This window comes from Myzus persicae, unplaced genomic scaffold, assembly GCF_001856785.1.
Source record: "Myzus persicae strain clone G006 unplaced genomic scaffold, MPER_G0061.0, whole genome shotgun sequence".
Classification (NCBI taxonomy): domain Eukaryota; kingdom Metazoa; phylum Arthropoda; class Insecta; order Hemiptera; family Aphididae; genus Myzus; species Myzus persicae.
In genome coordinates, this window is record NW_019103749.1 from 65,363 (window position 1) to 81,308 (window position 15,946).

General features: G+C 29.5%; 1 protein-coding gene across 1 annotated transcript in view; it reads right to left on the reverse strand.

The window, feature by feature from the left end:
• The window catches only part of LOC111035195, a 155,675-nt gene that overhangs the window by 52,455 nt on the left and 87,274 nt on the right, over nucleotides 1–15,946 (reverse strand). Inside the window, exon 4 of the mRNA XM_022316720.1 lies at nucleotides 13,552–13,662. Within this exon, the coding sequence (XP_022172412.1) occupies nucleotides 13,552–13,662 (111 nt within the window). The remainder of the gene's footprint in view (nucleotides 1–13,551; nucleotides 13,663–15,946) is intronic.

Consider the following 15,946-nt stretch of genomic DNA (forward strand, 5'->3'; position numbering starts at 1 on the left):
ATTATAGTTGCAGTAAAGTTCTACACTAGTAAGCCACACTAAGCTTATTTATGTTTTATTTACATATTAGAGAATATCTTAGTCTGAAGTTCTATCTACTGCGCTGTAATGCTATCTAGTATCTAATATAACATTATACAACAACATTTTCCATCGTGTGTAGAAATTATCGATATCAAACTCAAAAAAATAAACTACGATAATCACTAGTTTGTTAGTAATTATCTTTATTTACTAGAAAATAACGTTATTTTGATGTTTAACATCATCTACTGTAATATATATACGTATGAATCTTGATTCAACAATAATTTAAAATAACTCAAACCACAAATTATTATCTCAGTAGCATGTTTAATTGTATAAAAAAAGTAAATTGCTCACATACAGTTGTTTTATTGCTTGACATAAATTATTATGATATTCGAAGTTTTAAAATGACTAAAAGTTAAAAGAAAAATGTTACATAATCACATTCCTTGCTTGTAATATTTATTATAGTAAATGTTAAATAAGTAATGATCCTGTTACAAACTTAAAACAGTTGACAATACTAAAAATAGGTTTTCACGCATATAAAAACAATATGTTAAAGAAATAAACTAACCAGATACGCAAAAATTTGAAATTGAGTTATAAAATGTCTCGTAAATGTAAAAAAAGTTTTATGGCTCAAAGTATTAAAGTTAATGGTTTTCGATGTAGAATGTAGATATAAGACAGTTTAGATTTTTAGCTTGAAAAAATGCACTATAAATCATTTATTTTTTATTACGATACATAATGTAATTTAAGAAAGTATAATAAAGACAAGTAGGTAAATATGCGTGTATCCTACAAATTAATTAATGTAAATAAGTACCTACGAGTAATGCACAAATTATTTAACAAATTTACTGAATTTATCCGTTTTTCAAACATCAGTAAGTGACATTTTAGTTAATTTGCACAATTCGTTTTTCACTTAAAAATATGTATTCTAGTAAATCTACAAAACAACAGCATTAATTGGAAAAGAAAAATCACATGTGCATGCGCCATCAAACCTGGCACAGATCACTTGTTCAACTAGAAATATAGTCGTCAATTACCATTGTATTATTTAGTCGCAAATCATTTTACAACTAAATACAAATCCTGGTACCTATTAATATATTTTTCTGGAGAATATATGGAGCGTATAAATTATAAACACTAAATATCTAAATATAACCAAAATAGAATAATCATCTTTACAGATGAAAATATAAAATATTTAGATGATAAAGAAATAATACTCAATTTTTGTATTTTTAATTATTTTATGCTTATATTTACATGGAAAAAAAATCATTATGATGCACATAATATACGCTAAATTGCATATCTAATTTAACACGTTTAATTAATGTATAACACAAGTAAGACATTCAAATATAATAAGAATAAAATACGAATACATATAAAAGTAAATTGGCGTAATAATAATAACTTCTAATTAAACAAGAAATATTAAATAATACGGTTTGAATTTCTTATCTTCGTTGTGTTGTATTTTGAATTTAATAGTCAAAAAAAAATATTAAGCGTTTATTAAAATATAAATGTATTATCGTTGTAATTGAAGTAGGTATAGACCGAAGGGTGTGCTAAGTTGAAAACGAGCATTAACACGTTTTTGTTTTTCCAGTGTGTTTATCTGAATAAAATTACGAAAATATCTCAAACTAAAAAAAGATATTAATATTATCTTTATACTTATGTTAAGTAGTTCGTAGTGAAATTTAAGCAAGGAATGTAATACGGTTATAGGAATTTATAGTTTGAAATTATACTAACAAAAATAATTTTGATTCACTTATATAACATGGTTATAAATGTATAATGGTGTAGTTGAAAAAAATAATACTGATTAATCTCTTTTTAGATAATATTACATTTGAAAGCATGCGATATAAATGAGTAGACGTCAACAACACGTAAGAAACGTAATTTTCATTTGTTCAACAACATGCAGTTATATAAGGTAGGTACATATTAAATTCACAAAAACAATATTTTTTATCATTTATTGAGGGGGCGGAAGGGGGGGGGGACGATTGGGAAAAATGATAATATAATAATGAGAAAATTAAGAATAATAATAGTGCTTGATGATCACGCCACGGTTTATATGACAGCAAAATGCTAGTGATACACGTGGCGGCGGACAGGTTAGAATAATTATTATATATAATAACAGACTCGTTAAATGATACGTTTTAGATGAGGAAATGTAACGTCATGAACTGTTGAGCACGAACATCTCGTAGTATTGTAACATGCATAATTTTTCCAACATTTTTTACATTGAAACGTACGCTGAAGATAAACCTCGTGTACTATAGTCTGCAGAGTATAGGTAGTTTATACAGCTCACGGTCTCAGACACACAAATTATATTCCACTGTCGTTGAAAACTATAGATAGGTGCGCACACACATCGTGCCTAACGCGCATAAATATAATGTATATTTATATATACATATATTACTGTGGGATCACGATTTAATTTAACGTTAAATATTTTGTCCAGATGACCTTTCATTAGATTAGGGATTTTTTTTTTAGGATTTGAATTTTAATATTAGCCTTATTTCGGGAAAACAATTTAACATTTGAATTTTTTACAGAATAATTGTTTGTAAGACCCGAATCGAATACCTAATTAAATGTCATCCTGCCGAAATATTTGGTGTTACCCCACTTTGTATATTCAGTGTACTACAAATGAGTTCAGGGTCTATATGACGATATTCATAATTAAATAAAACAAATTAATAATTATAAACATGGTGATTCATCGAGCATGTTCACACTCATTTATTCATTTTACAATAAATGCTTTGAAATTTTGATTTTTAGAATTTTTAAATATACTTTAAGACCATATTTTCAAATTCATAAGACTTTTTGTAATATTCAAGCAGGAGTATCATGCAGTAATACAAACTTCTGTTTTCTAAATAAGAACCAAGGATAAATGGAAAAAATCGGAAATGAAAATTATCGGTGAACTACCACGTATATTAAGGACAGACATATTATATTTTATAACCAAATATATTACAGATATATAGAAAGTACTTATAACTAATATAATTCGAGAAATCCCGTTACACGCAGTTATCACACGTTATAAAACAACGGTGTCTGCACGAGACTTCAAGACAACAAAGTAAAGAATACGTCATGATCTTTGCGGTCGGTGTGTGTGTGTGTGAGAGAGAGAGAGAGAGAGAGAGAGAGAGAGAGAGAGAGTGTGCAACAAGTGTGTGTGCCGCATACACGATAAATGCCGGGGCCGGCGTTCCGTGTTGGCGGGCGCTCGCGAAATCAATTTCCTCGCTGGCATCTAAAGAGCATAGGTGGACCTATTCCCACGGTATGTGTAGTGTGCTTGTAAGTACGTATTGTATATTATGTATTGTAATAAGTATATACATACGGTAATTGACGTGTATAATGTGTAATTTACTCAAAGATAATTTTCGTTATCATTAAGCACTCGTTTTTCCAGGCAAAATATGTTGTGTTTCAAAAACATATTGCATAGTTCTAGGTACGTAAACACAATAATTAAGCATATTCAAATAAAATAGTTTAGAACGCCAAATCGAATTTAGTATAGCTTCATGTTTAAAATCGGGTTCAGAATGAGGCGTTAAAATATATTAGGTATATGATTTTAAAGTTGTAGCCACTATAATATATTAGTACACTATACTGAGTATTCAATTTTAAACGGTCGAAAGCGATACATAATATATCAATTATGTCTTGTAAGCAATACTTGATTATAAAGAAGATTTTAATTTCACGTCACATCATCTACTGACTATTATCATATACATTTTATTCAACTATCGATATTTTTACTATTATTATAATCTATTAAAAATTAAAAATAATGAAATAATTAGAATTTAAAAGTGTTATAAAATCTATAAGCCCTTATCTATCTTAGCCGGTAGCTACAAAAATTAAAATATTTTTTACTTAAAATACCAAAAAATAAAATATTTATGTTTGTTTTAAAAATGAACTATTTTATTACGTTAAAAAAACACCCTGTATATATATACTATATATAGTATAAAATATACCCAGCGAAAACGAATATGGCTAGTTGTGTGCAGTTAATAAACAGAAGTCTCGCCCACGCGTGTTTCCCAGACCGATATAATATGTATGGACAACAACCACACGATAAACAAAAAAAAATAATAGCGAATTTTTTCATACGTTTACCGTACGCGATTGCCCGTAAGTGGGCAACGATGATATTTCTCCTGATAAATATACAGGTATTGCAGATGCTCATAAATTACTACATACATTATAATTGAACGATATAAAACCCAAGACAATACCAAGAGAATAACATATTGTTATACATCCTCTTCGAGACATCTCTAGAGTCCTATATAATAATATAATATATAACAATTATAATATTATGTAAAAAGAGGAACACAGTCGAGGTAAAATACTGAAATCGGTATTTTTTTACTATTAATTTCTACAATCGTCCGATAGCCGGTAATTAAATACGAATTACTCAACTATGTACATTAAACACATCATTTAATTATATTGCATGATAACAAAAACTTGGTAGGAAGAAACAAAGATTATCTAATTTCGAAAAATTCATAAATCTATATTTAATGGCATACGTTTTACTGTCAATAATTTAAATAATTTAACAATATAAATAATTATTATGTCCTATATATTTTCAATGCTAACAACAGAAATATTCACAATTGTTGATTTTGGATTACATGAGTAATGTAGATTTTAATTTATAATATTGTATCGATTCTAGTTTTTAAGTTAATGCAGATACATCATAAATTCATAAATCCACTAAGATCAAGACGTAGTGCCACGTAGTTATATATGTAAATTTAGTATTTATTATGTGGAATAACTAATAAGAATGTATCAGAACATTTTTGTATGATCAGTCAGCATCAAAGAGATCGAAGAATGTGCAGATATCTCGTAAAGAGAAATTGAGACTTCCAATCAGGGTTAGATAGTCTTTATAACACCAACACAAAAGCAGTGGTAAACACAAAAGCTTTCATCGGTTTGAATTAAGAGACTATTATTTATCGTAATGGATAGAATATCGACAATAGTATATTGCAATACAATTAATTTATAAATATCAATATATGTTATGACTTATTAAGTATTGTAGGAAATGTATTATTATTATTGTTGTGTTACTGCGAGTATACAAAGAAAATATTTATTATGGTCACGACACAATAATATAATAATATTATGCAGCACAAATATATTTAAATAGTAGGTACATCCTGTTGGATAAAATAACTTTATAAAAATAATAACTTTGAGTTTTAATAATGGCTTTTCATTTAGATTTTAGATACTTACAACAATTACATTCCATATTTTGATTTGACAATACGAAAAAAAATTTTAATTCGAATATTAGTGCTATTCTATGAGGTATAATTTACTTTTACAACAATTATTTCAACTATTAATGGTTGAAAAGGTAAAATTAACTTAATGATAAGTATGTTTTAAATTTTTATAATTATTTGAAAATTATAATATTGTACTTCCAAGCTTATATTATCGTAGAAAAACATTTCGAAAACAAAGATCAGAACTTGGCAACATTAAGTTTTGTGAACCCTTACATTATTACAACTGACTACCCAAACGTCTTTGTTAAAATCGTTTTACTTCAGGGTTATTTAACTTCCAACTAATTTTATTATACGTACTAATAAATTATCTAGTAATTGTACAGTTTCCAACACTAAATTCCAATAAATCAACAATATTATAAAATCGTAAGTAACTTAACTATTATGCACCAAATATATTAACAATATCTGAAATGGTACTATTTATTATTTACATTAATTTACATGCAGGTACATGGTGGTATATGGAGGTACATGAATTATTAATATATTTCATCAATTGGGTAAAAAACTGAACTCTAAATTGGATGTATTGTACAGATAAATGTGTATCTAGATTAAATGTTCGCAAGATTTCTTAAAAACGATTGATTTTAAGTCTTAAATTGTACCACTATTATTTATTATTTACAGTAATCAATTATTGTACCTATTAATTGTCTATAATTAAAAAAGGAGTGATAATATCATCTTTATGCCTTATGTATATCTACTAAATTGTCGATGTTCTTTAATGATAATAATTTTCTATCAACTAAGAAAAATAATAACAGAATGTGTTTTGAAACTCGTACTCCTAAACGGAATGTTTGAAAAGAGAGTCATGTACATAAATATAGATTCAATTTGTTTGATGCTATGGAATTCGAATATTGCACAGTAAGCCCTTTTGAGGTCTTAACCATTCAAAAATATTTTGAATAATTTATTGACATAGTTTCGTGTAAAAGTAGAACCTTAGGATTTACCAAATTCCGCTGTTGAAAATGGAGACTTTCAAGAAAGTAAAGCGTTATACTCCCGTCACGTGGTTGGATTAAAAAAGCTTTTTCCTTTTCGAGCTTTATAACCATTAACCACCGTGTGATAACAACAACAAACATAGTTGGTGTTACATGGTTTTTGAAACCGTTACACAGAAAGTATTATTTTTCTTCTTTTTTTTTAAGATTAAATTGGGTTTTCTTATCTGTATACAGTCGTTTGGAGGTTCTATACTTTTGTAGACGCCAGCAAAACGAGATTTAAACGTTCCATTTGGTCGACGGCGCGTAAAATCGGTCCGAATTGACAAAGAGCACACACACGGAAGAAAGCTTTTTTAATGGCCACTAGATTTATATTTTTCCCTATGTGTAGAGAAAAAAAACAAAAAAGAGTTATATGTGCACGTCACCCTCCGCCGACGATCATCCAATTCTCATAGAGGAAAACTCTTTAAGACATAAAAATTCTTCGAACCCTACATTATTATATTATAATGCATTTTTATAAATACAATAATCAATACTGACAAAAAAATGCATAATACTTTCTGCGAATAAATTACAAAAATAAAACATCTGATTACGAGTTTAAAATATATGAAATAATACAATAGCATTTAGATATAAGTACTTATTAAAACACATTTCTATATCTACCTACCTATTAAAACTTTGAACACACAAATACGATTTTGATTGATTAAAAAGTTTCAACTAATATGCATTACAATGAAATATAGTTTGTTTATTAGTAAATTATGTAATTATTAATGTGCCTATTCCAACTGCAGAAGCAATAATCGAATGTTGAATTCAAACGGTATAAATATATTTATATAGTCAAACAGATTTAATAAAATTTACTTTTACTATACAGCCTACAGAAATATTTAAACTTTAATCGATCGTTGAAAAAATAATTTCATTACAAATAGTGGGTAGATATGTATAAGAAGTAACTATAAGTGTACATTACACATAGATTATATATATTATAAAATACAGGACCAAACAATTCTCAGACGTATAATTTTAAACGTATTAGAAATACAAAAGGCCTGTAGGTACTTTTTATTTTTTTTCCTACTAACAGTCGATATATTTATTGTTTCCAAAAAAGCGCTGCTCCCTTTTCTTAAATTGGATTGGCCAACCAGCCTGTATAAAGTACATGCCTCGCACGGGGAAAAACGACTTAGGGTGTTTAGAACCCAAATAGCTTTACCCCCTATTTTATTTTACCCCGAAAGTCCGAAAAAAATAAGTAATTTATATTAAAGACGAAGGGATTCGAACGACTTACGATTGTATTTCTCTTAGCCTTTATTTTCACAAGCTGTGATATAGAAGTTAGCCTTTGATGATTGATGTTTTTCGGGCAAATCCTATACCGGATGTTTAAAGGAATTCCAGAGTCGGTTACTATATACCTTCTGCAGTATAGGGTAATGTCTTGGGATAGGGGAAAGAGTGGTATTTACCGGCTTATACCGCGGTTCGTTGGCTTCCTGTTAGGATGCGATAAATTTTAGAACGCGAGACTCGACTCTTAAAAACGGGATTGCTTTTGAAACGTAAATCAAAATACACGGCATCCGCATACAAGGGTGAAGGAAAGCCACCTGGATACAATTATTATCGAAAAAATATATATTTCGTTTTACATTTTCCATAATATTATAGAAAAGAAATCAATAAAGTGAGAAAAAGTTAATATTGCATTATGTTTAAATTATTTGTGCATGAACCAATATTGACTGGTTCATAAGACAATTAATATTATTCCTGCGATTGTATGTCCTGAACATGTTACAAGTATACAAAGTATACAATGTAAAATAAAATTTATGAAAAAAAAAACAGCTATAAATTATATGAAAATTAGAAATAAAACCTTACTTCTATGTATACGTAGTATACAAGTATATTTTAATAGTATAATAAGGCAAAAACGATATATATGTAAATAAGCAACATAAATGATATAGTTACTGAAAATAAAATATCGACAGTCTAGAACTTGGATGTAGGTACACAAAATATAATATATGTAAATACAGTTTTAAAATAATTTTTTCCTAATATAATAAACGAGTTAAATTTGTATCGAAAAATAATCCAGTTTACGGGATTATTGTCGGAAAGGTACCCTATTTGTACGATATACGCTTTACCTCCCTAAAGTATTATTATTATAGTATATGTATTTATAATGCAATCCCGTGTTTTGCATAATGTAATTTATAGCCAAGCCGAGTATTGCTGTTAATCGAAACGCCAGGTTAATTTGAATTCGCTGATTATATAATATATAGACTACTCACGAACCTTTTACAAATATTCATATGTACATCAATTGTGTAGCGTTGAATAACAGTTGTATAAATACAGAGAGTTAACTCTCGTTGTGTCGAAACTCGAAGAGAATAGAAAAAAGTTCAAGGTATCAAAAATATTTTGATGTACCTATCGAATTCTATTGTAATAATTATGGTAATTATTTCAAGAGGATTCAATGGAGTTCCAGATTACGAACAATTTGAGATATCGTCGTTCGACATATTAATATAATATTCTACTGTACAATATATGGATTTATATATATATGCATTTGTATAACGCGTAATAATAATGAAATAAAACAATACAAGTTCAGCTTCTAAAACAATATTAGCTATCACATTTACGTTAACTCTAACGGTGATGTGGATGTAAAATGTATGAGTGCATAACTTAGGTGTAAACCTGTATACATGCAGGAGGTTCTGAGCATTTTTTTTTTTAGAAAATTGAGTTGACCAACAGGCGTAACGTCCAATTAAAGCCAAACACTTTTGGCCGATACTTGAACCGTAACACAAAGGTCTCAGATGGTTAAATAAGATTTCACAAGAACTTCCCCTATATATTGAAGTTCTTTATGCGCCCCCCGGGACGACTTCACTCTTGGCAACTCGTCCGCGCGAGAAACATTTATCATATTCGGACACGAAACAATTTTCTATAAGAAATTAATCCAAATTCTGTTACGTTTATTTTTTAATCGAAAACCCAAAAATGTTTGTATACAATAAGTCAATCCATGATTATGTTTGCGTAAACGCTATTTTTGTTTGATCTAAAAGATTACTCGTTTACCGAGGACAATACGCGTACAACAAACAAGGGTGGTATCTCCTCCTTTATTTCGTCATACTCTTTTGAGTGGACGTTTTTTTGACATTGTTCTCGCTACCTCTTTGTTTCGGACAAACGAAATGCAGCACTTTTCAAAATTAAAAGGGGGAAGTTGTGTGGAAAGCTAAGGACCGTTGTCACTCTAACTCTTCACATGAAACATAAACCAGAGCCGAGAGGGATTGTCATTAGCTTAAATATATAACATATATTATACACATTAGGTATATATATTTAGTACATCATTCACACGAGCGTTAAATAATATACAGTGTGTATCTCATGTCATTTTACGATCAAAATTTTTTTTTGTTATTATTATTAATCACATGGAATTGAGGGAAAAAAAATTTAAAAACGACGAAATACTGTTCATTTAATTTTAACGAAAAATTTTTTAGAGCAATTTTAAAATGTTTAAGTTAACAGTTGTTGGTGATGGCAAAATAGCTATTGTTTTGTAAATAGCTATATATATATATAATATATTATGTTTTAATAAATAATTCTAATAGTGCTCTTAAAAAAAAAAAACCATAGCTGAATCAATGACAACCTATTTTATTATAAACATTAATTTAAGTTTATTAAACTAAATTATAGGATTGGTTAAAATAATAAGAATTATAATACATCTATTTATATTTTCTATATCATCGATTATTTGATCTTGGTTCAATAAATAGTATGGACCACTACAATTACGCTCAATTCTAAGACTTTAACTTTTAAATTTCTTAATACATTAAAAATATAGTCCATTAGCTAATGACTTTATTGCACTCGGAGTAAATATGAGGATGTCATAAAATATAATAGTACACAGTGCAAATCACCGAAGGTTCAAATATTTGAACGCTAATATCTGTGAAAATATTTGATTATTCTATTGCATGTACTGAAATCCAAAAGCACACTTTTGCATTTTAGTTCGATACTTTTTCATTCCCGTTGTATTGCTAAGTCAGGTAGTGCATCAGCTGCTGACAGTGTAGGGTGTCGGTCCCAGCTGACTATACTGGACATTAATAATGATGGAAATGGTGGCCCATATCGGTGACTAGGTGTGGGCCTGGGCCATCGTCTGACGTTATATTTCGTCGACTGTCCGATCTCGCACGGCTAGTTCACCACCGCGACCGTGGCCTGCTTCGACTACACGACAAAACGAGTGACGTAAAGCGGCTGAGACTTCAAGGCCTGCTGTCACGCATAGTTCGCAGGCCCGTCGGGTGAACATAACTTTGCGCTCAGTTCTGGAACGGCGATCAGTTTCAAAATATACAACGCCATGTATGCAAGCCAATGATGGACTCCTAGAATTGGACGCCACTGTCGCATCCCAAACACTTGTTGCCGGTAGATATTGTGCTCGACCGCGAGGTATAAGGAACAACCGGTCATCGAACCCAAACATTTTCGCACCGAGAAGGTGGGACGGCATAACCGGTCGATGTCTCCGCGTTACGCAAATACAACACTGTCGCTTGCACGTCCGTGCAAGAAGTCAGAGCTGTTGGGCGACTTCACCTTCAACGTTTACAATCCGGCCGCGCAAGAAGGGTCCAAATATGATTTGTCGTCTTCCTACAATTCGCCGTGACTATAAATATTATGCGTCTGCGAGGGTTTTATTCTCATCTACTTTTTTGAAGTGTATGCAGCCTGCAGCCATACGTTTTTTTATGATTACTGCTCAAGTGTTCATTTTTTATTTATGAATTATTATTTATCGTGAGTAAACATTTAAAATAACCGTGTGTATTTACTGATAATCTTATAAGTCTAGTAAAAAATATTTATCATTCACAGATCATAGCCACGGGATTTAAATCCAAACTATTGAAATTTGATTATTTTTCAATAAAAATGAATATAAAAACATGTAGTTCAATCGACATCATTGATTATTAGTTATTACACTCCGCGAGGTAATACATATGTACTGTATATAATACATATATACTCATAAATCGAATTATGTCTATCTCACAAAATTATTTTAGTGTTTATGTTAACGACCGCAAATCAGATATAATCAGATATAATCAGATATAATCAGATATATTTATAAATTGCTATAAATTATAATAAACATTTTTACTTTGGATGATTATTTTCTTATCGTTTTGACGATTAGTTGCATTGATTAATGAATGCATTTTGTCGTAATAGCTATAATACATTATGTAAATCACTAATTAATACTATTATGTAAATTCTGTAAGTTAAAAGTAATTTATAATTTTATTGTGCCTATTAATATTAAATGTTTTTATATTTTACAAGCAAGTCCAGAGATAAGTTCATTGAGATTCATTATAATATGAAAACGGCCAAAATTTAAAAGAATAGTATTCGCATGTTTATTACATTAGTATTTAATATTATTATAAAACATCATAACTTTTTCTCCCCACAATTCAAATATAATAATACAATATAATATGTATACAGTATAGTAGATCGGGCTCACTCCTCCTCCCCTCTAGAAATTGGTCGAGGAACGCCATTGCGAAGTCGGTCATTATAAACAGATATAATAAATAACTTTTTTCTTTGGCAGTTATCGAACCTCTGAGTAATCGAAATTTGAATTGCCAAAAAAAAATGGTAGGTATACTCCAGAGAAGCCTATATTTTTATCTTTGAAACTTAAAAAATAAATCATGCACAGTTGACAGTTTTGACACAGCTGAATCTAAGTTGTCTTCAGATGTTTTGTAAAATATATGTTGTATTATGTCTCCTGAGGTTATTTTAACTTTCATTGTTTTAACTATTTTTTCTTAGATAATTGTTTTTTCTTCACTACAATAGGTACCTACCAGATAATAATATATACAAACTGTGTTTCAAGTATTCGATTTTGAACAAAGGTAGTGAATAGTCACTAATATAAGTGTTAGTGAATAGTCACTAATATAAGTGTAGGTATAAGTAGCTGTTATTAACAAAAATAATATTTTTCATTGCTTACATTTATTAATTTATTTATTTAGAAAATAACAGCATTCCATTAGCGAACTAATCAAGATAGAAAAGAGTTCATGCAGTTTTCTGTAATATATTACTATTATGTTTGTTAACTGACCGAAAAATAAATACTATCAACAATTTGTAGGTGCATAATGCATATTATATGACGTAGGATGGAATTTAAACAAAAAACAATATTTTACTTCAATCCGCGTGGAACCTTTAATATAATATGCGCATGGTTTACAAAAAAGTACTCGAAGGTAATAAAAAATCATTTTGAAAAAATAAAATAAAATAGCAACCTACGATAGGTATTGGCTTTTGAATCACATTACCTATATATGTATATTATATTTACTTATAAATAATGTATATATAGGTACTTTGTTTATTATAATTTATAATATATAAATTTATACATACATCATGTGTGTATAAGTACTGATTTATATACTAAAATATTCAAACATAGAAATTCTCTCCGATCTCCGGTAAAATATAAACAGATTTTGTTAGAAGCTGCAGTACACTTACACCACGCAAGGATAAAAGTCTTGTTTTGAATCGTAAGTCATCTCGACAAAGCCCATAACAATAACATATCAAGTCTGATTCAACCCCCTTTTTTACCCGTTTAATACATAGGTACCTATATTATGTACTAACCATGGAAGTAAGGGGACACGATGTCAGAGGGAGGGGGGACCGTCGTTTGCCGGAGAATTCAATATCGCCAGTCCGTTTACAGAGAGCACATACAAAAGACTGCATGGATTGTTATCCAGTTGGTCGCCATGCCAACGCGGGGGTCACCCTCATTTGCCTAACTGACCACGTCCCTCGGTATAAAGAATATTGTACGCGTTTCGCAAAATCGGAGACGAACTATAACTGATATTATGTATTGTACTCACCCGAGCTAATTGTTTTTGAAGCTTGGAGTTTAGCGTCCTCTCCCTCTGCGTGATTCGCCGTTCTGCGACCAACTCAGATTCCAGTTGCACGATTTTCGCTTCCATATACTCCTGTAAGACAAATCGATCAATTATTCGTTAGTCAATTTGATAATGTTTAGCAAATTATTATACTGATACTAAAACTATTAATCATGTTAGAATTTATTATATATAATTATTATGATTAATGATTGTTTGCAGTAAAATAATATGAATATATAATATAAGGAAGAGTTAAATATAATGTAATATGCACAGTTAATATGTTACTTCAATTCTATTATCATTCATCAAGGACAAAATAGGTAGTATCAAAATAGGTATAAGCAATAAATATTTTAAAAGTTTATGATAGTCATACTACCTACTATAGTTATTATAACCATTTGTTTGTAATCAAATAATAAAAAAAAGCTCAAATTAAAATCCTCAATAAAATAATTATTTTAATTATTGTATTACGTATAGGTATTCATTTTTATAATCACATACTACATAAACTTCAAAACAGTTAATATTGGTTTTGTTATATATATATTTAAACTATTTCACAAACTTAAGTAAAATTTGCATACCATATAATATTGTCGATAAATTATAAAGTATTACAATGTTGATCCATTGCTTGAATCAAAACAGTTTAATTTAAAGTAAAATAAATGTTTGTAAAACCAAAGACAATGTATTATACAGCAAAATGTCTTAAAGAATTGTATTAAATAAGTAAAAAATGATTTGCTAATATGGATTGTATAAATATTGTTTTAAATTTTTAATATTATCTGAACAATTATGTTTTTAATATTATTAATCTATTATGATCGATAATAATATTATTGACTATATGTATTTTGAAATACTTAACGGCTTCTGTGAAAACTGAATGTAGTAACATGACATTATTATATAGTGCCCATACTACATACCATGGTTGACTGATAAAAAAGTTGTTTGATAAATATAAAAAAAAAACCAGGTGACACCGAGAGTTTTATCACCAGCGAGTACCTACGAAGGGAAGAAAGTATTGAAGCAAATACATTCTTTTGCAATTTCGTGAGGAATGAGTTAGGGCTATAGCCAATGAACCGTAGTATCCATCGAATTTATAAAAAGGGGACATTATTGTTGTCGGAGTAAACGAGAAACGACAACAAAGCTAGTACGTCAAAGAAGTGCCTCTCGCGACAATTCAATACACGTAATAACACTATTGAATTAAAAAATAAAAAACTAAATATTACGCTGCACCGCTATTTAATATATATAATAGTTAGTACATATTACACTGAAATCATTAATTGAAATTAATGTAAATACGCAATGATGTTATACTTAGTTATTATTAGTAAGTTATTACATGATATATCCAAAACGGCTAAATAAAAAGTATAACTAATAATGTTTAGTTAGTATAAGTCTTATATGTAAGTACATTAAAACTACGAGAGGATAAAAAAAAATCGTAGTACATTTTGTTTGAACAATTATTAATTATTGGGGGGTTCGATTTTTTTTGAGATTAGCAAGAGTAAAAAATATATAACTAGTCAAAACGTCGTTATTCTAGTAACATATTAATTTATTAATCGAATACTTTGCATGTATGTGTCAATTAATTTCGTCAGTGACTGGCGTCCAACGGTTTACCATGAAATCAGCTGTACCTATAGTGTACAGATCAATATTTATACACATGTGTATCCATATAATATGGACCTCCAAAAAGGGACTAATAAGTACCAGCAGTCTTGCGATAAAACCGAAACCGCAATCAGTCTTATTAAGGCCATCGTCGATAAATCTTCGAACCTCTGTGTGTTTCAGTTTTATTACGAGGTGGGACGATGCGGAAACAACGTGGGTGAAAATAGTGTATAAGAAAGAAGGTATGCGATGTAAAATTGCGAAATAAGAGGAAAAAACGGAGGTTTTGGCCACAATAATTGGACGAATTGAAACGTAGACAAACGATTGCTTTGTACGAGAACTGAAAAATAGAGAGGACGCGAGGAAGGCATTCAGCAGTAGTGAAATGTTGGACTCCATCAATAACGTCGAAAGTGACAGCGACAAGCTTATTAGTAGAAGCCAAGAAAAAAATGTATCGCGATACATTAAAACTTGATCAACATTTTGTCTAGAACACTTGTTACAAATGTATACCGTACAGCCGACGACGACAAGTTGAAAAATATGAAAAAAAATTGTGTTGATAAACAATTCATTAATTACCTACATAATAAGAGCCAGCTTTTTTGGGGTTCGAAATTCGATCTTTAAAATATATTGTACCAATTGCAGTTTCTCGAGTTTATTTTTATATATTCAACAGTATATAGGTACCATAGAC